Genomic DNA, 24,054 nt, shown 5'->3' on the forward strand with positions numbered 1-24,054 from the left:
TGTGGAATTAGGCTTGAGGAACGCTGTGGTTTTGGGGTGGAGAATCATCAATTTTCTATTATTTTTGCAAAGGACAATGGGTGTTTGGGATAGTTTTTCTCACAGTCTTTGGCTCTGGACTTAGCACGAATTCCTGTCAAAGCCACCCACCTACGGAAAGCTCTGATGCCAGAGTGAATTTATGTGAGGATATTTTGTCTAGAGGACAGAGATGCTGCCTAATCTAGAGGCAGGATGATTTAACTAAGCAATATTACATTTATTTTGGAGATGCAATAACTGACAGCAGTTCTGGACACAGAGTAAGACTTCCAAGCAAATGCCTTCAGTGATGTGGAAATATTTCCCAGTATGTTTTTGAAATGCGCTGTTCCTGAGGGCTGTGTTGGTTGGGTGAGGTTTCCTTCACTTGCTCATCTGGTAACAGAGCACTGGATGCCTGCCTCATGAGCCTGCCCTTAAAAATCTAAGCTCTGATCAGTGCCAGCACGAGGACACGAGGATTTCAGCAGGCACTGAGATGACTCATGTCAGAGTCTTCTCTCAAGATCTTTTATTCACTGACATGGTTCCTAACATAAAGATATTGCATGTGAAGTGTTCAATACACACTGGCACCACTGGTTCTTGGTTTAAACTGCAACCATTTATACTCAGCATATTGCATGGACTGCTTTGCTGTCTCCAGTGGCCTTCGGGTGAAAGAAGGGACCGTCTCCTGGTCTCTGTGGAGCTGGTCCACAGGTTAGGAGTGAAACAGCAGATCCCCATTCTCCTGATTTCATGGGCCTGAGGTGCCTCCAGCCCCTTGAACTCTGCAGGAGGGGCCCAACAGGACTGATGGTCCTCACCTCTGCCGCACTGTCCCAAGTTCGCTGTCCATCATGTCAGGAGCTCATCCTGTTTCACGCACTCACAAGAGTGCACCTTCTCCACAGTAGCATCGTTAGGACTAATTGGGTAATGATGTTGTTGGAATGTTTCCTTTTCCCCAAAACAGCTGAGCAGTCATTGCTTTTCATTGCCAAAGTCTGGAACCACCACAACATCCCTCCACTGAGGTGCTTTTGGCAGTTGGGAGACTTTTCTTTGTTTTTAAACACAGCACCTCCTTTTCTTTCCTCTACCTCTCTTCCATGGCCATGTTCTAGCTGCCAACATCAATAAGTTAAAGTCAGCCATTTAATTCAGAAGAACTGTTTGCAAGATGCAGCTTTCAATCATCTTTCATGGGAACGGAAGGATTCCCATGGCAGTGAAAAACTTGGGGTCTGGCAGACTGATGATGTAGCTCCAGACAGGAATCTGCTTGCTTGTTTGCTTGTTTGTAGTAAAATCCCTTCCCTTCTCCTTGCATATATCACTAAGACAATAATCAGGTTTTGCAGCAAAACATTCCCAACATTTTTTTGGCCAGAATTGCATGTGCAGCTCCAGTGTCACAGAGCATCTGTGTGACCTGCTGCCTCCCAGCTGTCTGAAAAAGCTGGGCATTCTCTGCATTTTGTGAGATTTTCAGACATCCAAGCCTGGTCTGTATGATTTTTTCACTCTCTCATCTTGTCCCAACTGGCATCAGAAAGTTTTCCCAGGGGCAGCAGGTAGCATGAAACAGAGCTGAGCTGTCGGGTCATACTTGAACTCTGCTTACTCCACAAAAAGTCTACTCCACATTGGGTTTGCAGAACACCCAACTTTTTAAAGGAATCTTTTACTAATGGGTTCATTCACCTCAGTAGAAATTACTCTGCAGAACTGGGCACTAGTTTTTATCTGTCCTTTGAGCCCACCAGCAGAGCACACAATCACTCCCAAAGCAAACACATTCCACTGTGACTACCAGCAGATGGAATAGCAGGCTCTGTTGGCATGGATGAGGTTATTGCTTGAGAAAAAGATCAGTATTGGACCCCTAAGGAGTGAAGGTCAGCAGAAGACGGGGCTGACAGGATGATATGTGCACTCTGCAATTCCACTGTGTCCACTACCCGCTACACGGCCTGCTAACATCTCACCCTTGCCTTTTTTATGAAACAATCTGTATGCTTTCAGCTCAGAAATAGAGTTCTTTTGAAGTTTAAAAGCAGTTATGTCATAGCTGAAACAGCTGTTCAACAACCACCCAAGCAAGCGGCAGTTCCCTGTGCTGCCTTTCCAGAGCTGAGCTGGCTTTGTGCGTCTGTGTGTCCCAGCACAGAGGAGTGCAGGAAGCACAACCAGCTGGAACAGTATTTCAGAGAATGCCTGTGGATGGGTTTAACCTCCACAACATGGCACTGCCTGAAAGCTGGTGCATAGTGGACACTGCTCTGTCTCTGCTGCCCTGTGGTCACTGGAGAGGGAGCAGATGTGAACTCTCCTCCACCGCTTACAGACCTTTTTCAAGGTGGGAAGAACTGCCACGTTTGACCATTCACAGATTTCACAACCTTGTTGCAACACAAACATGCAACACTCAAACCTCTGCACCTGTGCTTTCAGGGAATTCAGGCTGATGTTTCTGCTATTTCCTCACAACTGCTGGCCCAGAACTTGTGCCTTGCTGGTGTCAGCCATGGCGTGGGCTGACAGCCCCAGAGAGGTCAGCAGGACAGTGTGGCCACCCACAGCCCTTCACGTGGCTCCTCAAAAAGTTAGTCCCAGCTCACAAAAACCTCGGAGTAAAATAAGACCCTTAGAGAGATCTTCTACAGCTTATAAATCCCCATCACAGCTCTCCCACCCACCGGTGTTAGCCAGGCTTTGCTTCCTTCTGAGAGGCTGGTACCCGGGCTGCCATTGCACCAGGCAGGCAGCCTTCAATACCCGTAGCTCATGAGCATCACCTTGTAATTCCATCCAATTTGATGCTCTAGGTGTGACTTCAGACTACTGTCATGGAAGAAATCACAGGTAAGAGAGAGTACATTTTACAGAAATGAAGCTGGAGATGGCGCCTCATTTCTCCCAATAAAGAGAACAGAGGGCTGCAGACAATTTCATCTTCAAACACTGGATCTTACTGATGAAGCCAATTTTTCAAAACAAACCACAAGTCAATGACCTCTGGCATGCCACAAGATGTGAATAACAGCATAAATACATTCCTGTCAGCCTGCTTATGGACATTTCTCATAATGTCTTGGAACAGCACAGAAGACCACACTGAATATGAAGTTTCCATGATTAACCAATGTTTTGAAGTGCTGTGATTATGGTTTAACCAAAAATTATTGCTTTGGTTCAGCACTTCAGCATCATCATCATCAAATTATCACATTGCAGTATTTTGCTCTACACAGTAATTGCATTCAAAGCAGTGTTTGCTAAAAGAGAGAACTGAGTTGAGGTCTTCAGCACTTCTGAAGTATGGGAGGGTTGCAAGGAGTTTGATTTAGATAGAGCCCATCCATTAGCAATTATTTTTACTCACAGGCCTTATAAATTCAGAATGAAGGAGTACTCAAAAAGTTCTGTTATAGAGGCCCATGCAAATTATGGACCTCAAAGTCCATTTGGACTAATCAAAGTCCAGTTCCTGGCCTCAAAACCAGGATGAACAGGGGAATGATGCTGCTAGGAGAGAGGAGGGGAGCAAGTCAAAAAAGAAACTATAGTATCAACAGTCTAAGCAACATTTTCATTTAGAGTAGAAATGTTGATGCTTTTCCATTCATTGACATTTAAACTACTGTTTATCAATGACTGATGTGTTATTATTTGGGCACTTAAAAAATTGAAAATTTCATTGTTTTGTGTTTTGTACAAACCATGGTGGTTTTTTTTTAATTTTGAACTTACAGTATGGAAGCACACTGTAACAACAAGACATTCCAAACCAAAGTTAAAAGCAATACATTTCTGTCTCATAGCAGATCATTTTGAGCTTATCTGAGGTATAGCTAGCTGGCTAGATATAAAAAATATAAATGCCAGCCAAGGTTAGAGATGTCCACTGAATGCCTCAGCATCACTCAGTCCTGCAATTTTGACCAAAATATGTTATGCAGATAATGATGGAGGGCTACAATTCTATGAAATAGTAATTTTTGAAATGGTCAAGCTCTGGGCTGATCCTGCAGTGGAGGTGTTTTAGGTGGAGACTACAGCTCATTTTGCACCTTGTCCAATTCCCAGCTTGCCTGGGAGTCCCTGCCACATCAGAGATATTTTGTGTGGTCGCTGCAAACAGTGGAGCTGCTCAAACACTGAATATGAGTCAGTTGCTGAATTTTGGGTTTGGTTTTGGTTTTTAAATGATTTTGAAGTGGGTCTCCCTTTAGAGGAGATAAACTGAAATGCCTTTGCAAACATTACCCATGCAACTACATTCTTAGGGCAGAAGCTGACTGGGACCAAGCATGAGAGCATCTGTTCAAATAGCAGGCAAGTCACTTAAGCCGGAATTATTTCTCTAAGGGCCGAGTCAGACTGGGTGGCACCACTGAAGGAGGCAAGTTTGGGTGACGGCTTTCAGACAGTGCATGGTACTTGAACTGAATCCTACCTTGAATGTTTTTAAAGAGAGAAAATGGGGAGACAGTGGACTGCACAATTAGCTTTATACCTTTTAAAGAATTTCATCTCGTGGTTGGAGAAACCCATAACCCTGCAACACTTGAGTGAATGTTGTGACAGGAACCCGCCCTGGTTCAACTACTTGACTGGCATTACACAGAAAGATCACTCCAGAGCTGAACTGTCAGGTCAAGCTTAAGAAAAGATTTTTAAGACGTTTATTTTTTGTTCTAATCCTCTATGTTATTCCTAAGTTTACTCTTTTGGGCAAATTTCACATAGCCTGCTTTTATGGAAACAGCTTCTTTAAACACTAAAAGAAAATTATGCCCTTTGGCGCTTTTAATTCAGTGTCTTTGCAGTAATTCATGCTAAAAAAGGTGGCAGGGGAGCCCTTATAAAGCTCTATTAATTGAAATAAATGAACCATGCTTTGGAGAACAGTGTACCATAGAGGAAGGGCTGCCTTCTGAATCCTGCTCCCATAGATGTCCCTTGTGATTTCAGGCATGTCGTAAAATCCACTGTCCACCTCATTTTCCCACCTTATTAAGATGAGGCTGAGGTTGTTCTTTACCTGAGACCCCTGGGCATTGTGAAGTCCGACTCAGGGCTTCAGAAGAACTTGGAGGACCAGGAATTTTATTTTGAAAACCATAGCAAGCACTAGCCTTTCCCAGAGAGTGGCATTTATGAGCATACTTTCATTAGTCCCTTAGCTTTTTCTTTTTCATTTGAATCTGGAAAAATGTGTTGAAAGTCATTTCATGGGGGCCTCTGGGAGAAATCGAGCTTCTTGAAGAGTGGGAGCTCTAGGGGGTCACGAGTGGTGAGGTCAGCTCCCCAAATCCACCCGACAGGAGTAGAAAAACCTCACTGGTTTGAGGATGGCCTCAAAGCCTCCACTGGCTTTAGGTTGGACCCAAACACCTGACTTTTTCCCAACTCTTTCATTTGTACATTCAGTCTCAGAGAAAGGGGAAGGTGAGAAAGAGAGACAGAAGTATGTGTCTGCTCCCCTCCTCCTCTTCTTCTCCCCCAAGATCATTTCCATCCATCCAACTTCTTTCCCAGATACGGTATCATTTGCTTCTGTGACTAATCTCTGGGTGGGGGAAAAAATTATTTTGAAAGTTCAAGAGAAACATAAGCTGCACATTTATGAGTGTTTTTCTCCTCTTCCTTGGCTCTGAATGACCAGAGTTTTATTATTCCTCTTGACTGCATGCTGAGATAGGTACTTTCCTTTCAAGCAGGGCCTGCTGCTGGCAGCAGGCAACAGAGGCTCCAAACCTGGGATACTCTTTTCATGTCTGAGTCTTCCATTAGCACCAATACTTTAACCTTTTCCACCCCTCCACCCCCCTTGGTGTTAATGCTTTTGGATAAAGATGGCCCAGGAAGGTTGAGGTTTCAAGGAAAAGTAAGTATTACGAAGAGAAACCAACCGGGGCTCAGAATTTTACTCTCCACATGCATCATGATCTCACTTCACGTGTCTTTTTACAGGCCTGCTCCAGCACACAGAGAGACCCAGGTGTTGGTGTGTCATCATTAAACCCACAGCGATGGGGAGCCAAGCTTACCTCTGGTCCCAGCTCTTCCTGGAGAGATGTCCCTGGGGGACCCTGTGGCAGATCAGACTCAGTGCCACAGACAGGGTCAAGAACAAACGTTTGGCTCTTCATGAACTGCTTGGAGGAAAAGGCAGCAGCAGGGTAAGGTTACTGTGTTGTCTGGTTCCTGCCTTCAGGGCCACACTTGGCCCATGCACAGCCAGAGAACACAGCCAGCATTGTCCATCATACAACTACACAACCACCACCACCACGTTGTCTGAACTAATGGGCCTTCAAGAGGATCCTTCTGTTTGAGAGATGATATCACAGATTATATCTGTGTTCACTTTTGGTCTGGACCGTTGCTAAGAGAAAAACAATTCTTGGCAAATTCCTTGAAGTGCTTGCTTCCTACGGTTTGGATGAACACAGTTTGTTCAAGAAAGTTGGGTAGGTGTGAGTTTCTGTCTGTTCCCCTTTTGAGAATTATTTTTGCCTGTGCAAAACTGAAGATAATAATGCTCCCATTAAAAATGAGGTGAACGCTCAGGCTAACTTGAGTGGGTGGAAAGGACTTCAAACAGGATGAATCTGGGGACAAACCTACTCTTGCCAAGACAAACAGCTGCAGAGATCTCTGGAAAGAAAAAGGGCCCTCCAGCACTGCTGTTCAAATAATTCAGACACATAGGGCTGGTTGAGGCTATGTATCTATCACATTATAATTAAAACCAATGGTTTTCATATGAAGAGAGAAAAGGTGCATCATAAGTCATGAAAGAGGACTGGAGAACTGATATCATTAGGACAACAAACTGATATTCCTTAGGACAACAAAGATATGGGATGAGTGCAAACCAAAGCAGAAAGCTCTCACTCTCCTTCCTACATATGTCTTTCATTTGCTTTGCCTCTATCTGCCAGTTGTTGATGTTTTCTCACATTATCTTGGTCCCTTTGTTCAAACTGCATTTCATTCCAAGAAGGCAGGGAGCTCCAGGTGTGAATGAGGGCTGTGAGCATGAACTCACTGTTGCAGTTATTATTGTTATCATTCCTCTGAAAATCAGCTTGGTGGAGGTTTGACTGTGCAATTTGTTCTGCCATTTTAACTGTATCCTTGTTAAATGTAGAAAATGGAAGGAAAGTGGAACGAAAATGTGGAAAATGGAATGAAGTGCGGTGCTTTGCATAATGGCTTGCACCCAAAGGTGCAGTCTTAGCTAACAAAGTGCTGGTGTAGTGTGGAGCAAGGTGTTTGAGGTTGCAGGTTTGGGACCTGCTGCTCAAATGGGTCAGGTGCTCAGGACTTGCTGTGCTTCTTTGTAATGGGAGAAACTGTATGTTAAAAAAGTTAATACGGAATTTGCAATGCTCAATAAAGTTTCAGTGTTTTTTATTTTAAGATCCCTGTGATATTAAGTAATTGTATTCCCACCATCCAGCTATTTAGCAATCTAAACACATACTATTTTCCCCATTACTATTGTTTCCATTATTGGCAGTAGACTTGTGGACGTCTGGTTATTTTTGTCTTTGGGCAGTCCCTGTGTACGTCCAACTGGGCCCTGATCTTTTAATGTATTTTTCAGCGGTCCCCTCTGTTCCCACTGGGCCCTTGGAGATGTTATGGAACTCCTTTGTGTGTATTGGATGAACACATCTCTGGGATGAGCCTGGAGCAGACAACTGCCATAACATTAAGCTGAACTCCAGCTTTCCCCCCAGCTTGGCATGATGTGTTCATTCCCTCCAAAAATCAGGTGCAGCCAGCAGGAGCAGCTCAGCCCTGAATCAGTGGGGATTAAGAGCACAAACAACGGTGTGTTTCTCCTCAGATCCTGCCTCAAACACATTTGCCTGCCAGTCATACTGTAGCCTCATTTGTGAAATGATGATGGCTGTGTGATCAGTCTGCTGGAACTGTCATTTGGCTAGTAATTTTTGAAACTGTTCACATACGGTTGGAGGCCTCAAATACAATAATTTTTAGGAGTTTCATGAGAAAAAGCATCAGGAAATACAGATAGAAGGAAAGTTCTATTAGTACCTCTGCTCAGGGAGAGGTGAGAAGTTCGATCATTAATTAATACTGACATATCTGCAGCCAGGTGAAGGGGATAGGTGTGCTATGAAAAAAAAACAAAAAACAACCCAGAAGTCTTCATTAGCTTGTTGCTTACAGCAAAAAATGCTTAAAGAAAAAAAAAAAAAAAGAGACTTGCCAAAAGAAGAAGACGCAGAGGCATTTCATGCCACCCCAAGAGGCAAAACGTCTCCTGAGTATTTTTTTACCCCATTTAAACGCTCATCAGAAAGAGAAGACAACAACACTCTGCATTGTAATTTAAGAACAGTTAAAATAAATATAAATGAATAAACAAACAAACCAACCAGCAAATATGGCAGCAGGATGCCGTTGGATACTTATGCACTGAGCTTCTCTGCAGAAGCCATCCATCCTTAGCCTGAAACCAAAGAGCGGTGCAGGACAGCACTGCAAACCTCTGCTCAGGGACACCTGCCTGTGGCCTGCAGGCCCACGGGGGTCCCTCACCTAATTCTGCAGTTTGCAATAGGGAGAGAAAAGGTGTTAGATACATTACAAGTACAGCCAGCAGCCTGTACTCTCAGTGGAAAATGCTCAAAGGTCACAAGCTGAAACAACAGGAAATCACAGAGCAGACATGGAGAGCACGTAGAGGCCTAATTTACCTAAATACTCCTTCCAACCCATTCAGCGTGGGGAGCACTTGTGGGTGGCACTCAGGAGGTTTGAGAACTGGGAAGCACTGATCCGAAAGGGAGATAGGCTGCTGGATGGGAACGTAGATACTAAGCCAGTCCACAAGAAACCCAATCTTCTGGCCCAAGATTTTCCCATCACAGCTTCTCCTCTTCCTGGTGCAAATCTATAAACAGGAAGATCTCAAGTTAGAGCAAAAAGCTGCAATTACAGACTGGGAGCACAGAGAGAGGTCAAGGGAAGGAGAGGCTTAAGGAAATGGCACCACTGAGCCAGGATCTGGCACTGCTGGCTGAAGGTTTGTCTCGTTTTCAGACCTGTGGCTGAACAGGACCCTTAAGAGCAAAAGGATTTGGCAGACTGGGACTGCCCATGGCCAGGGATAGCCCTTGGCTGGACCACACAGACTCTCCAGATGGGCTGTGACTCCAAAGACAGGATGGCAAGCAGCTTTGACTGTCTGGTTGGTATTTCAATAGATGGGCTCTTTTTAACTTTATTTTTTAGAGCGTTTCTCTACTATTTTGCAACAGCAGTTCCTTCCTGTGCCGGGGTAGCTCATTCAAACCAGCTCAAGTGTTTATATCTCCCACCGCATTTCCTACAGCGGGTATTTCTAAAACAGCCTCGCTGGTGGAGTCCTCTCAAAATAACGTGTTAAAGACCAAATGATTTAGCACATAATTAAGGAGTAAACAATGATGTTGTGATCAGCAAGAAGTCTGCAGTGTCAGCTGCAAGGCAGGATTTGCATGCAAGAAATATGCCAAGAAAAATGAGTGAATCTCTGTGTCTTGGTGTCTTGGTGTGGAGAGGTAGCTTCTGCTCCATGCCAGATGAAGACACAACTCCAGGGTTATTTCATTTTATTTTATTTTTCTGCTGCCAGCACAGCAGCAAAAACAGCAGTTCCAAGGACACCAACAATTTGCAGGGGAGAAAAAACCTTCCTGCAGCCACCAGGATTGGATGTTTCTTCTGGGCTTTTCTACACACTCCAGCTAGTTTGTGTGGAAGGGCTGGTTTTCTGGTTCTGCCTCCCCTTGCCCTGTGTGAGAGATGGTTTCCTTCATCCCATGCTGGGCAAAAGAGAAGCAGCATGCCTAAGCTCTACCAACAGAATGTTCCTTTTTTTTTAGTGATTTCCTAGATTTTGATGCAAAGGAAAGAATCAAGACACACAAAATTATTGTGCTATGAATTTATAATAACATTTTATTAATATATTATGCTACAAAAATATTTTGATAAAATAATATTAGAAAGCATCTTTTTATTACACTCTTCAAAACAGTTCACAAAAGCAGGAGGCAGAACAGGAAAAAAAATATTTGAAATACATTTGAATTGAAAACTGACAAATATGCAATTTGAAATTCAGTGGCAGCATGAATCTGCAGGATGGTTAACCAGTCAGATAGAAGAAAAGTATTTACTACTTATTGGAAAGTCCTCCCTGCCTTTAGCTAGATTAAGGTGCCTCCTGAAAAGTTAGTCACAGGAAAGGCTGAATTTGGGTTGGGACAAAACCCACACGCACACAACACGCACACACATCCACATAAACATCCACACACATACACACATTCCCCTATGATCTCAAACACTGGCAAATTAACTTTCTGCTTCAGTTAAGCTGAAACGAGCTTAAATTGAAGCTGAATTCTAGCACACTCCATGGAACATTGATCACTTCAGAGATATGACAAGCCCCTATAATTTTTGGGTATAATATAGAAATACGGTACTAAGCAAAGTTTGGAATGATAACATTTATGCTGAGATAATAACTTTGGCACTTTGGTTTCTCTAACATAAATATATGATGGGAAATTCCTCCCTAGCAGTGGTATATGGTAATGACTGAGTCATATCGTTTGACTAATCAATGCACTAAACATAGACTAAGTTCTCCCTCCTTTCATCTCTCTCTCTCTCCACAATTGTATATTGAAGAACTTAGATAAATATACAACTCTGTACCTTGGGTGTTCCTAAATTACAGTGGAGCTTGGAGGAATGGGAAGGGAAGTTCAACAAAGCAGATTTCTGACACCTGTATAAAGCATAGTTATCATAAATCATGTTCATCATTTATTGCCAGAAGACATATTGCATTATTCAACAGCCCAAGGGATTGCAGAGAAACTACATCAGTCATAAAATATAAAATACCTTCTGTCCCAGCTTACTAACTGGTTCTCCAAGTGGCAGTGCACGTTAATATAGCATCCATAGTTAGACATAAGCAAGAAAAGCATTAAAACAAAGAAAGATTGGAAGTTAGATCTGTTGTTGATGATATGGGATATTTATTCCACCAGGGGAAGACCTTGGCAGTTAATTAGCATTTGTTTATAATGCTGCAGTTACATATAACATGAGTTGTATTGGTGTCAGCTGTAGCTGAGTTGAAAAGATGAATCGTATGACCACTGAGCTTTGGACTCATCCAAAATCGTGTCCTAGATTGCCAGACACTGTGTGACTCCTGATTGTGTTCTCAGAGCTAAAAAGTATCACCAGTGTTTGCTATTTTATGTAGTGGGCATGGATATTTTTGTTGAATCTCCTGCTCTTGTAATCTTGTGATTGCACGGGAATCTGAGCTTTCCTTTGGAAGAAAGAAAACAGTCTAGTTTTTTGAGAAACTCACAGAGGAAGCTGAAGCCCTGTGAAGCTGGTAATCAGTGTTGCTTCAAGAGAATGTATCAAATCTGGTGCACAGCTTCTAAACTCACAGTGAATTTAATCATGATCCAATGCAATGGGTGTGCATAGATCTGCACTAACCAGTATTACTGTGTTTTAATTAATAAAACAGTTATAATTATGAATCAGCTGCTGTAGCTGATTAGTAAACAATCCATTTCATCAACCACAGTGAGGGTTTCATTATCCAGTATTGCTCTGCTTACATGCCATGTATTGAATAAAGTGACCCTCAGTTGTATTTAAGGGTAAGGCATCAGAATAAAAGAAGTGTTTGGTTAGGGAGCTGTGCTGAAGCCATTCACGTGGGGTTCCTGAGCCAAGACCTACAGGAACCTACTTAACCTCATATTTAATGTAAGTCATGCCTCCTCCCTTAACCAGAGAAAGCTCAGATGATCAAATGAGCTAACTGCTTCTAGGTGTGCAGACCCCAAATCCAGGAGACACCCTGCACTGACACCTGCACTGCAGTAGGATAAATGTGGGGCGCCAGCACAAGGGAAATTTGGTGAGTTCCAGTAACATTCATTAATTTCATGGAATTGCAGGCAAAATGACAGGAAATGCGAAGTAAAAACATACTTTGACATCCAAGCTATATCATCCTGAGACAGCCAAACACACCACGGTGTCTGAGCTAATGAATATTGAGTTGTCCAGTGGAGGAGTGACTCAGAAAGCCTCATCGGTGACAACGGAGTGACTGTTCTCTGGAGCATGATGACAGCCGTGAGTGTGGAGAGATGTGTGTGTTCCTAATATTAAAAAAAAAGCCCCAGAGGCTTATGGAGAAACCCACAGATTGGGAAATGACAAAACTGTAATTTCTAGTCTTGGTCCTGTTGGTGGTTCTCCTTACGGTCTTGCACGAGTTGTTTCTGTTTTCTGCTCTTTTTTTCTCTCCCTTATCTTCATATGGTCTTGTCTATTTATACTGTAAGTTTTCCATCACCTGGAATTATTCCTGGGATAGTACCACAGAATAATTTCTGGATTCAATTTGATTACAACAAATAAAATTCAGTGGGTTTTGGTTTGTTGGCTGTTCACTTTTACTATGTAACTTATCATCAGCCTTAAGATTTGCCTACCCTATTTCCAGTTCCATTTGTGTAAATAAGACATTATAATTCAGTTTTCATCTTTGCCTTGAACACAGCAGGAGAACCAATAATCTATTTTAAATGCATTAAGGTTGAATTTGAAGGTCTGTTAAACCATTATATTCAAATGAAGGCATTTCTAGGGTAGTAGCTCAAATAAAACCAAAATGAAAGTTCTCAAAATATGTTTCCAATATCCATCTCTGTGCAATAAATATGCAAGGTGAATGGCTTCAGTCCAAAACTAACATTTCTAATCTTCTGCTAGCCAAAATACACAATATGAAAGTATGCAGAGGGTCTCTTTGAATCTCACATTTGGGGCAAAGCTCAAAGTTTTCCATTCAGCCTTATCATCTGTTGTGCTTGAAAAGAAAAAGGGGGAAGCTTATAGCACTGTCTGCTGTACCCACTTAAACTGACCAGAAACCTACACAACTTTCTGTCAAAAACAGAGCAAAGGCTGGGGGTCGTGGTGTCCAGTAAGTCAAATTATCTGTATTATCCCTGGCCTTTGTAAGGCAATGAGCTGGGATACGTGAGGGAAATGCTCAGTAGTTCATCACAGTTTCAAACGAAACCATGTGACTTTTGTAGTCTAGTTACCTTCTAACCTGCTTTCCTGAATTAACTGGTATGATCACAAGCAAACCATGGATTCTGAACTCTCTCTTGCTGCAGAGAATTTCAGGTTGCGTGGAATATCTGCAGCCCTGGAGATCAGGCTTTAGGGCTGCTGGGGAACTTACAGGACTGTTTTCAGTCAGAATTTTATCAGTATTGTTATTATAATCATCATCATCTTTTTTCCCCAAGGTGAAAAAGCATTGTTTTTCCATTAAAAAACCCCTTGTATTGTATATTTCTGGTTTTGAGACTTCTAACTATGATGTTTTCATCATATATTTTGGACTTTTGGTTTGTAGATGACTTAGAAAGAAAAACACTATTCCAACCCAAACTAATTTTCTACTTGAAACTCTTGCATCCAAAGGGATTTTTCGTCATGTTTTGGTGGTGAAAAAACACCAACATGCCTTATTAAACGTAATAGTTTTTAAGTTGGCATGTTTTTGGTTTTTTTCCCCATAGATATTGTTCATTGCATTCATTAACTGCTTGGATAGGGAGCAAATTTTTCAGTGAATGTAAGGTGTCATAACTTTTTCATCCAAGTCAGCAGAGGTACCACAGTGTACAAATGGAAGAATGTCCTGCGTGTCTCTGTAACACAGGGGTTAATTTGATTCCTGTGGTCTTTTTGGACAAGTCATAATTATTTCAGCACAGACATATCAGCTCATAACAGCAAGATGAAAGGGAATTTGTAGATGGTTTTTGCCTCCAGGTTGTCCATCTGCATCAGTACAATCAGTACAAGGAAGTTCTATAGATTAACAGGACACTACATCTTTATACCCTACAGACAGACCAAGCTCTGTTCGCATTTGTGCTGGGAAAGGTTGTAGGCTTGTGTTGATATAAAATGAGGGAGAGAAGAAAATAATTTCAGTAGGATTATTCCAGACTTGAAAAGCAATTTTTTATTAAGAAAAAGGTGTCTTAATTTGTGTTAGCTAATGAATTAATTCCAGGGCTAAGAGGGAAATTGCTAATTTCCAAAGAAAGTAAATAGTTTAGTTAAAGAAAGCAGGGGAATGCAGAGGATTATCTTGACTAATGACTTACTAAGTCATAGAAAAATAACTGGTATTTTAGGTTGTAGCAGCTAACGAGTTAAGAATGCACCTATTTTTCTAATGGGTATAGGCCACAGAGAGCAGGATCTGCTTCATTCAGTGTAAGCTATGCTAATGAGATAAAAAAAGTAAAATAAAGAAGTTCAGCAGAAATGTACTTATTGGACAGTTGCAAAAAATAATGATTAAAGAAACAAAGAAAGCATTCATTTGGTGTCAGTTCAGACATTTGCAGAGTTGTCAGAAAATGAATATAGAAAATATTAATTTATCTGTTTCACCATCGCTACTGATTAATAGGGATGTTATTAACATATACAACAAGAAAAATAAGTTTACCAGTCGAATAAATACATTTTTCTTTTTCTTTTTTTTTCTTTATATGAACATGTATATTTTACAAAACCCCATAGCACTATGGGAAATAAAGATCCTTCTACAAAAAGAAGATGTAAGTCAGTGTTACAATAAAGCTTTAGAATTTCAAAATGTATCTGGGCAAAGAGACAAAAATCAGCTAGAAGGCACTACTGAGTCACTGAGAAGGTCCAGCTTGTAAATGTTGTTGTCTTAACCTCCAATTCGTTCATAAATTATCTCTCTTCTCTATTCCAAGGGATTGCACGTAATCCTGATGTGGTCAGGAGGGCTGCAGTAGATTCAGGAGAAAAGAAGCTATGGTCATGCAGAGAGGAAATGTTACTGATGGCCATAAAAGACTGGCTGCAGCTGAGCTTGTGGGCTGAGGCTGGGACGGGCGATCGGAACGCGGTCTCTGATCCAGCTGGTTTGAAATCCAGATGGGAGGCTTGACTGTGATGTAGCCATTGGTTATCCTGATATAGGAAGGCAACGTGGTGGTGCTAAAAGAAAACACAAGAGAAGGAAATTAAACAGCAGAACCCTTATCTCTACTCTGTAAACTGTCATTCCAAGTGGTAGCAACCACAACTATTATTATTATTATTATTACTGTTATTATTATGGTGATGTTTTTAGGCACCTTCTTCCCACCGAGCGTCTCACAATTTGCCACGTCTCAGTGACATGTCTTACTCACCAAGGACTGGTTACTATGTCCAGGAGAGAGGCCACAAATCACATCCTTCCCCTGTTTCACAAGCCTTAAAAAATTTCTCTAGATCCCCTCACACAACTGATAACCTTGAGTACAGGAGACCAAGCAGGTTCATTTCTTTTTCTGGCTTTGAGCTATTTTGGATCAAGTCACAATGTCAAAAGCAGACTCAGTCAGTGCTAAGTCTCCCTGCCTGTGGATTTGCCTCAATAGCTGTGTGATTGCTTATTGATTGTAGCTCGAGTTAGTACTTTGATTTGAATTTGCAGGTTGGAATTCATCATGATTCCCATGACACTGGAGGTCAAAAAGGTCCATTTACAATTGATTTGGAAGTTTTAAGTTGTAATCTCCATTTCATAAAATGCCTCCATTGCATCCATTACTGGATGATCCATAATCCACCAGTTGTCACAGAGCAGCACAGCTGAGCATGCAAACTGCACAGGGTGGATTTTGGACTTAAACCCAAGACATTCTGCTGAGGAGCAAGGAGTGAAAAAGCAAGTTCTCCTTAAAACAAGAAGTGACACCAATACCTGCAGATTCTCTAAATCTTTCGTGATTTGGAGGCACTGAAAATGACTGTCAAATAATTTTTTAATGGGGTAAGAAGCTATGCAGTCCTATAAATATTTAGCTACAGTATCCGAGATCCTGACCTTGGAAGAAAAAGGCCGTGTCTTGCATAATATCAGATAAAAGGAACAATACCTTACTTCAGATTCGTGCAGAGAAATAGAATTCAGAAGCACCTGAAGACTTTTGTCTTTTTCTGTCTAAGCAACACCAAGATAGATTTTAGAACAGATGCTTTAAATGTGCTGAATCAATCACAAACTGAGAAGATCAGGGCGTTGGTAAACACACATGAGGGTCAACTTCAAATCCCACAGGCAATCACTGCACATTACACTTCACCCCAGATTTTGGGAGAAGTCACTTCATTTCTTTCCTCATCCTTTATACTGTCACCACATCTTCTGGGTGGGATAGTTGTTCTGTAGCTAGAAGTGATCTTAACTAATGTGCAATGAATTAGAGTAAAAAGAAAAGGCAGTCTTGAATTAAAGACACAGGAATTGCTTCATGGGAGCAGATAATCCACCTAACCAGCATTAGGACTTTGACAGTGAGGAGCTGTGCTCGTTCCAGAGGAACAAACTGCTGTAAACAGAGAATTCTGAAATGAAGGCTGGTCAGAGAAAGCTCTTATCTCAATTCCCAAGGGCAGTGGTTGGTTTATGTCTTGAAGTGATGATATAAGACACATAGCTTTAGAGCTTCTGCTATATTGCATCAAAACTGCTACAGTCACTTAATGCAAAGAGTTGATCAGTGATAAACTAATGCTGCTGCTTCAAAACTGTCCAGCTTTTTTTGAGCAGATGCTTTAGTGCTGGCAAGAATGATACCAGACCAGGCACTGTGTCTCCAAGCTCCTGTAATGTAAGTAACATCAAGTATGAATGGTACTCCCACAGTGAACACAAAGCATCATTAAAGCAAACCTGACAAAACGAGGCACTGCACTCTATGCATAAACCAACAGAAATGCAGTCAGGCTCCAGTTTCTGATCCAGACCTCATTTATCCTGCTGAGTGATGATGTGGTGCACAGATCTGGCAGCACTGATAACAGGATCACAGTTTTGGGGGTTTTCCCCTGTACCAAGTTTCCCTAAGATATGTAGGGGTAGGTGCTTGTCCTCATCTTTTGGTTACTGATTGTCACTTTATGGAACTACAAAATGTAGCCCTAAATTAAATTTTAAACTAGAAGGAGGGTCTGGTTTTCAACATCAATTTAAAAAACATCACCAAAATGTCATAAAGACTTGCAGTTTATGTGTATCCTGTTCCTGACACATTCTATGGGCTTGATCTTCCAGTGAGATTAAAATGTCCCTTTGCACAAACTGTGTTTCTGCTCTTCAGGGATGTCCTGTGTACCAGGGCTGGCCAGGACGCCCATAAAAGAATCACAAGCCCACTCATCAGCCAACTACATCTAAGAGATTCCTAAAGCAGCCTTAAATCAACATTTTATGTTTCTGTATGATGTTTCCATTTTCTAGTCAACTTACAGAAGTGTTTTGTTGGGGGTTTTTTAATTGATTTTCTTTTTTCCCTTGAAAACAGGTATTTTTTTTAGGGAAACCATTCCCCCCCCCCCAGTTTACTTAAGACCCTGGAGTTTCCTGTCGAAAGACCTGAGAATTTTTGATCACTTCTCCTCAGTCAATGAGGCAATTTTCTGTTTTCAAGACATTAGATCGCTATAAATGCATTCTTGTCAAGATAAATAGTTAGGTGGGGTTGTTTATTTTGAAAAAGTCCTTAAGTGCTTTACAAGAGAAGAACAGTGCATTTCCATTAATGTGTACAAAGCAAAGCATGCTAATAGCAAATGAATCACTGTTTATTCGTATAAAACATTTTCTTAAATGTACTTTTAGCTGACTGCCAAAGTGGTTCGGAGATATTTAAAAAGAATGATGCCTTTTACCAAATGCTACAACTCTTTGTAAAATGTCTGGTCCTAGTTTGTAACTAGGCTGTTTCTACAGTGAATGGGGAGAGAAACCATTCCAGAAGGTGGTCCACCTCATTGCAGTGCAAGTCTCTAGGGAGTACTTACTCTTGTTCAGGGTCTTTCACTTCCTAGGGGTTACAGAAGGGCTCTGGACAGCCAGGTTAGATTACAACCTAATCTTAGAGGTGGCCCTGGTGTCAGGAGATGACTTCTGCAAACTCCCTCTGAGCACGTTTGCATGTGCACGTAGCTTCTCACTGACCCTCGGACCTTCCCCGAGGATGAAAGCAGCAGCAGAGTCCCCTGAACTCAACCAGAAACCTTCCTCAGGGAGGACTTGATCGTTGCAGAAATGAGCACAGAGAATAATAAAAATGAATCACAGATCTGTGGGATAATAATCTAAATTATTATCACGTCTTCTCTTGCCAGCCCAGGATATTCTGTGTTTCAGTCTTTTGCGTCTGATAAAAATATCTTTAATAAAACATTCCACATGATCTGTGGTGAACAGGCAACCACCGGCTCTGCTGTTCATACCTCTCTATTTTGCTTCTGTGTATGGGATTGTTTTAAAAACTTGGAAGACTCCAGGTACGTTTTAGCCAAATGACCTGCGGTATCGTATTCATGAGCTTGTACTTTTGATCAGATAATAGGGCAGTTTTTCAAATGGGTGCATTACTCATACATTGTCTTACCATCATTAGAATGTGTAAAACTTTCCCCAAAAATGGGGCCTCAGGCACAGGCTCTGTGCACAGCCCCTAGTGAATCCAATTACATGATTCAAGCCCTCTAATCTGGGTGGGTGCTCAAGCACCTTGATGATTTGGGAGCATTTTAAAGCTGAAAAATAAAACAAACACACATGCAACCCATTGAAGGAATTTCTGCTCTGGTTTAGCCTGTGAACATTTCGCAAAGAGCTCAAAACCTAATTTTTAGTGTGACTTGGTTCACCCACATAAACAGGGCTCATCTGACCATCTGTGACACCACAGGAGGACAGAAGTTTGGACCAGGAGAGTCTTTTTGGCCCATTTGGCTCAAAGACAGGAAAAAGATCTAAACCCCTCCTGACATTTTTGTCTAATCCAATCTCAAGAAAACCCTGCAATGATAGCAATTCCAGAGTCTCTGCAGACATCTACTGTAGAATTTCACCATTTCTGATGTTCAGAATTACTGCCTAATGTTTTACCAGATCTCCCTTGCTAAGTTCATGACTTATCCTATCCCCATGGACAGGTTTATTCCTTTCCTCTTCTCAGCAGCCTTTCACGTGTTTTGCATATTTAACCATGTTTCACCTCAGCCTTCTCTTTTTTAAACAAACAATTCCCCTCTACCTTTCTGCACAAGTCCTCACGTGCTTTCCTTCCATCCTTTCTTCTGCTCTCCCCTGGCTCTGCTTGGCTGATCAGTGTCTTCTCTGGAATGAGATGCCCCAAACTGGAAACAGCATGTCCAGCTGGGGTACCACCAGCCCTGTGCTTCGTGCAGTAGGTACCACTGCCTCTTTATTTGCAAAGTAGGGAATCTCCAAGAAGAGAGTATTTTTACTATCTTTTGCTCTAAAGTCCAAACCACCTTTATGGTCCCAGTAACTGTTCTGAAGCTCATGGAAAACTGATGGTGCTCTGAGGGGGTGAGGACCAACCCAATTATCGTGATATTTCTATGCATTTTTAATCTGCTGCCATGCCTCAGTCCCAACACGGTTCTGTTCAGGGTGGAGGAAGTAACCCTTTTAAGCATAACTTACTAAGTGTTTGGGGATTTTTCTAGATCAAAGGAGCTATGTAAACACATGACAATTATTTTTAATAAATGTAAACAAATGTTGCCCCAGACAGCCTTTCTTATGATAGCATCTGATGAAAGAAGCTAGACTGAACCCTGAAAAAAATGCATGTTTCAACTGAAAACCTAAAAAGCTAGTAAAGTGAAAGAAAATTTTTGAGTAAATACAATAATGACTGTTTTGCATTTGTGATTTGATGTTAACCTTATGATGGCTAGGGGTTTCCTTAAGTGATATTAAGCATATGCTTCCTGTTTCTTTTCAAACAAAATTTGCCCTACTTTTTTTTCTCCTTTTCATTTAATGAACAGATGTGAAAGGAGTTGATCACATTATTTTTCTGGTGATCAGAAATAATGTTCTGCAAGTGAAGACAATTACTCTTGGAACTAACCAGACCTATTTATGTCACCAAAATTTATTAATCAAGATTTGAAAAATACATCTGCTTAAAGCTCTGGGACCAATCCGTTGCAGTATGCAAACAAGATGGCTGGCAAGAAGTCTGACCACACATTTGAAAGAAAAGAATAGGTGCTCAGCCAAGAGCAAAAAAGAGAATGTTGGGGGGAAAAGAAATCACACTAGAAATATGTCACAAGCATGTAACTGTGAAAATCACTAGAGTAACCTCTCAAGGGGAATGTGAAGTCCTCACGTCCTGAAATTTCCATATTATTATTTCACGTGTTTCTGGAAGGGATTCTTCAGATTAACATAGTTCCCCCCAAGCTTCATCTGTCTCTTAATCACTGCCTTCCCTGCAGACACTGTTCTTGCAGCCTGAGGGATAAATCCTGCAGGATGCTGAGTCTCGTGGTCCCAGACGAGCAGGACGCTAAGCACTGTGAGCACAGGAGTGCTTCCAGCAAGGCTAGTATTCACATACCTACAACTCAGCACATCCTAAAGCCCTTTGTGGGATCGAGGCCAAGAGGCTCATGCTTTCACAAGGTTCAGTACATTAAAAAAAAAAAATAATCCAACCTGGATCTGATTAAGGAATCCAGTTTTGGTCCAGAGGAGGCCACTACTTATTTGCAGTAGCTTGTCGGAATGAGTAAGCACCATCACACACTGGTTTGGGGCCAACAGAGAAGACACGGGATAAGCCAAAGAAGAGCCTTATCTCTACTATTTTCTTGTTAGCCCAGGGTTACTGGGAGCCTGGATCTTTGGCCATTTCCCACAGTGCAAGCACCCACCCTCTCTGCGAGCAGCACAGCCGCAGTGTGACGGGGAGGCAGCGGCAGCCACGCCATCAACAGGGGGTCAGCAACAGCACTGGGAGTGTTTCAGCAACCCTTCGCTGTTGATCTCAGCTCTCCTTCTGATGAGACTCAAATGGGAACCACCTTTCCATCTGAAAGGAATGTCAAGCTCTGATCCTGCCTTATTTCAATGCCCTGGCTCCTCTGGAGACTGACAGCAGGCTATTCCCCCTCCTTCAAGTGGGCACCTGTGAGCCTCCCACAAAGGGGGAGGCAAAGAGCAGTGCAAGTACCCTGGTAGAGGTCTAATCCCCCACTCCTGCTCTTTGCTAGGACCACATCTGCCATGGCTTATCTCTAGGAGAAAGAAGAGGATATTGAGGGAAAAGATGGAAAGGGAAGCACAAGTTTCACCAGGCACTGGCTCTGAAAGGTCAGAAAGCTGTGAGCAAGGACCACGAGCCACACTCTCACCATGTACTGAAGCACAGGTGGGGAGCAGGACACTGTGCACAAGGATGGGATGCTTGGGGGACGAAGGAAAGTAATGTGAGGCAACTTCACCTCACAAATGTGCAGGACCAAGGCTGCCAGCAGCACCTGCAGAAGGTGCCATTAAGCAGAATCACAGGCAGTCCTTCACCTGACTGGCCTTTAATAGGATTTAAAGGGTGGCATTAATTTTAGCTATGTCAGATGCAGGCTTGTAGTCAGAGCTATTCAGCTGTCTTCCTGCTACAGTATATGGGGAACAAGGCATCTCCAGAGGACAATCCTTTCCCCACAAAGGCACCAAGGTAGGTGAGGGGAACTGCTTCTGAAAATCTCTATCTCTGGAATTCAGGTCTCCTGAATCCCAAGTGAAGCTCAGGCCCCAGTGAGGGCTCTGACTGGTAGGGAAGGGAAGGTGAGGAATAGGAAAACTGCTGATTCTGCAGTGCAAAAAGCAGCTGGTGGTGGGGACACAGCTCCCCTCTGCAGTCCTGCAGCAGCTCCCCAGTAATGGGCATGGCTGGGCTGCAGCTGCTGTACCCTCCATGGGGTCTTGGCTCTGAAGTTTGACATGAAGGAGGAGAAGGTGGCTCGCTTAGGTCAGGGGCTCCAGGGGGGCCATGATGGTGTAAACAGGAGGAGGCTCAGTGCTGAAATGCAGCTCAGATTCCCCTGGTGCACTTTTGGGCCCCTCTCAGGATGGGCTGTGGGCTGGAAGCCAGGAGATTTGGTTTTTATCCCCGAGTCACTCACCAAGGAACCATCAAAACCTCGTGAAATCATTTTACTTCTATGACTCCCCTGACTCAGATCTGAGTCAAGACCTTGAAGCGTTAGTGTGACACCACCATTAACCCAACATGAAGCATTTTGCAGGCTCTCACTGTGATTTGCAGGTCCCAACGGCCCAGGCCACCTGTAAAACATCTCTGTGATGACAAATTCAGCCCCGGAGCGACACTGACCTGCAGCAAGGCTGAGCACTACAGGGGCACCCTAAAGCCACAGGTGGGTCAGGTTGTTAAGGCAAAATGTATTATCTGCTGTGGGGCCCAAAGAGGGGACAGGGATGGGACGGGAATGGATGGGGGCAGTGGAGACTCCTGCATCAGGAAAAAGGAGTTTGTTGTCACGACAATGCAGGCTGAGGGCAGGGAGACACAGTGATGCAAAGGTGGACAGGAGGATCCATCTAGCAGGTAGGGAAGGAGCAGGTGAGAAACAACTCCAGCACAGCCCAAGGGCCCTTTTCTGAAGTCAATTTGCAGTTTGTGGCAGAGTTTCCTGCACCTCAGGGAAAGACTTAACTTTCTCCATCCCCAGGGGAGACTGTGTATGGCCATTTTCAACCTCCTGCCCCAAAGTCCTTTATGAAAACCCTGCAAATACAAATCCTATGTGTGGCAGTGGCAGAATCAGGCCTGCTGCTCCTTTCCAGGCAACTGCAGAATGGTGTAAAAACACAGAACATTATAAAAACCAATAACCTTTGAAGCACACCCTCTGAGTAATTACCCCATTCCCATCTAATGACTAAAAGATGTTATATTCCTCTCTGATTTGGCAACAACAAAGATTTTGACCTTATTAAAACCAGCCCATCAGGAAACTACATGTCATCTTAAAAAAAAAAAAAGGAAAAAAAAAGAAAAAAAAAAAAAGGAAAAAAAAAGGCATTAAATTCTTTAAAATCCCTGTGAACAGTAATTCAAGATACTGTAGCTGAAGACCCATGATTTGTTGTAGTGTCTGGGTGGTCTCGAGACAGGAGATGACAACATTAGCTCTTTCCTTTGCCCTTCTAAGAAATGCTTTGATGATTCTCTAATATCCTAAGAATATCCCCTTGTGATACTGCAGTGGGACGAGGCAATCACAGAGCTGGGATAATGCATCCCAGTTTTGCCCTGGCCCTTGCTAAGAGGGGATAGCTCAGAGCCCTTTGTTCCACCAGTTCTGCACTGACATCTGAGCCAGGATGTGCTCATGATAGTCTAAATAGTGATTTGGGCTCAAATCTATCCCCAGACTCGCCCCCACCCACTGCACACATCTGGCTGTGTACCTGATTGGTATGTGCAATTAAGGCTCTCATCATCACGAATCAAATACTTGTTTCACTGGTCCTTGGGCAGATAATGATTGCAGTTATTACAGCCAAAGTAAGCAAGAACATCAAGGGTGCATACACAGATGGGCTTAGTATTGTGGAATTCTTGCCAGTGATGCAATCTGTGAAGATTTTTGGGCAACCTGCTAATATACGACACATAAAGAGTTAATCTGATGGTGCTGCAATCAGGTGATTTTGAACCAAACCCCACACATGGGGGTAATAACTATTTTTTGTCTGTGTTTTGCAAACTGCCTGCTCTCACCCTGTACAGCCCCACATGCAAAGTAATTTATATTCTTGGGGTGGTCAAAATCATAATCCATATTTTACATCTTGGGCTCAACCCTTCAATTAATTAGAACCAGAGTGACTTGCTCTGCCCTCTCCTATGTGCACTCCAGTGTTTGTTTGGCATTGTGTGGGCCCTATGGCTCAAATATTTTTTGCAGATGCATAGAATTAACCATGCATGTTTAGATGTGCTTGGGGAACAC

At 42.6% G+C, this 24,054-nt stretch overlaps 1 protein-coding gene across 1 annotated transcript in view; it reads right to left on the reverse strand.

Annotated features, from left to right (window-relative positions):
- Nucleotides 1-12,276: 12,276 nt before the first annotated feature.
- The window catches only part of LOC108492900 (metalloprotease TIKI2-like), a 273,870-nt gene continuing 262,092 nt past the window's right edge, over nt 12,277-24,054 (reverse strand). Inside the window, exon 7 of the mRNA XM_017805752.1 lies at nt 12,277-15,183. Within this exon, the coding sequence (XP_017661241.1) occupies nt 14,961-15,183 (223 nt within the window). The 3' untranslated portion in view covers nt 12,277-14,960. The remainder of the gene's footprint in view (nt 15,184-24,054) is intronic.

The sequence above is a fragment of the Lepidothrix coronata genome, unplaced genomic scaffold (genome assembly GCF_001604755.1).
Source record: "Lepidothrix coronata isolate B3197 unplaced genomic scaffold, Lepidothrix_coronata-1.0 Scaffold12, whole genome shotgun sequence".
NCBI classification, from domain to species: Eukaryota; Metazoa; Chordata; class Aves; order Passeriformes; family Pipridae; genus Lepidothrix; species Lepidothrix coronata.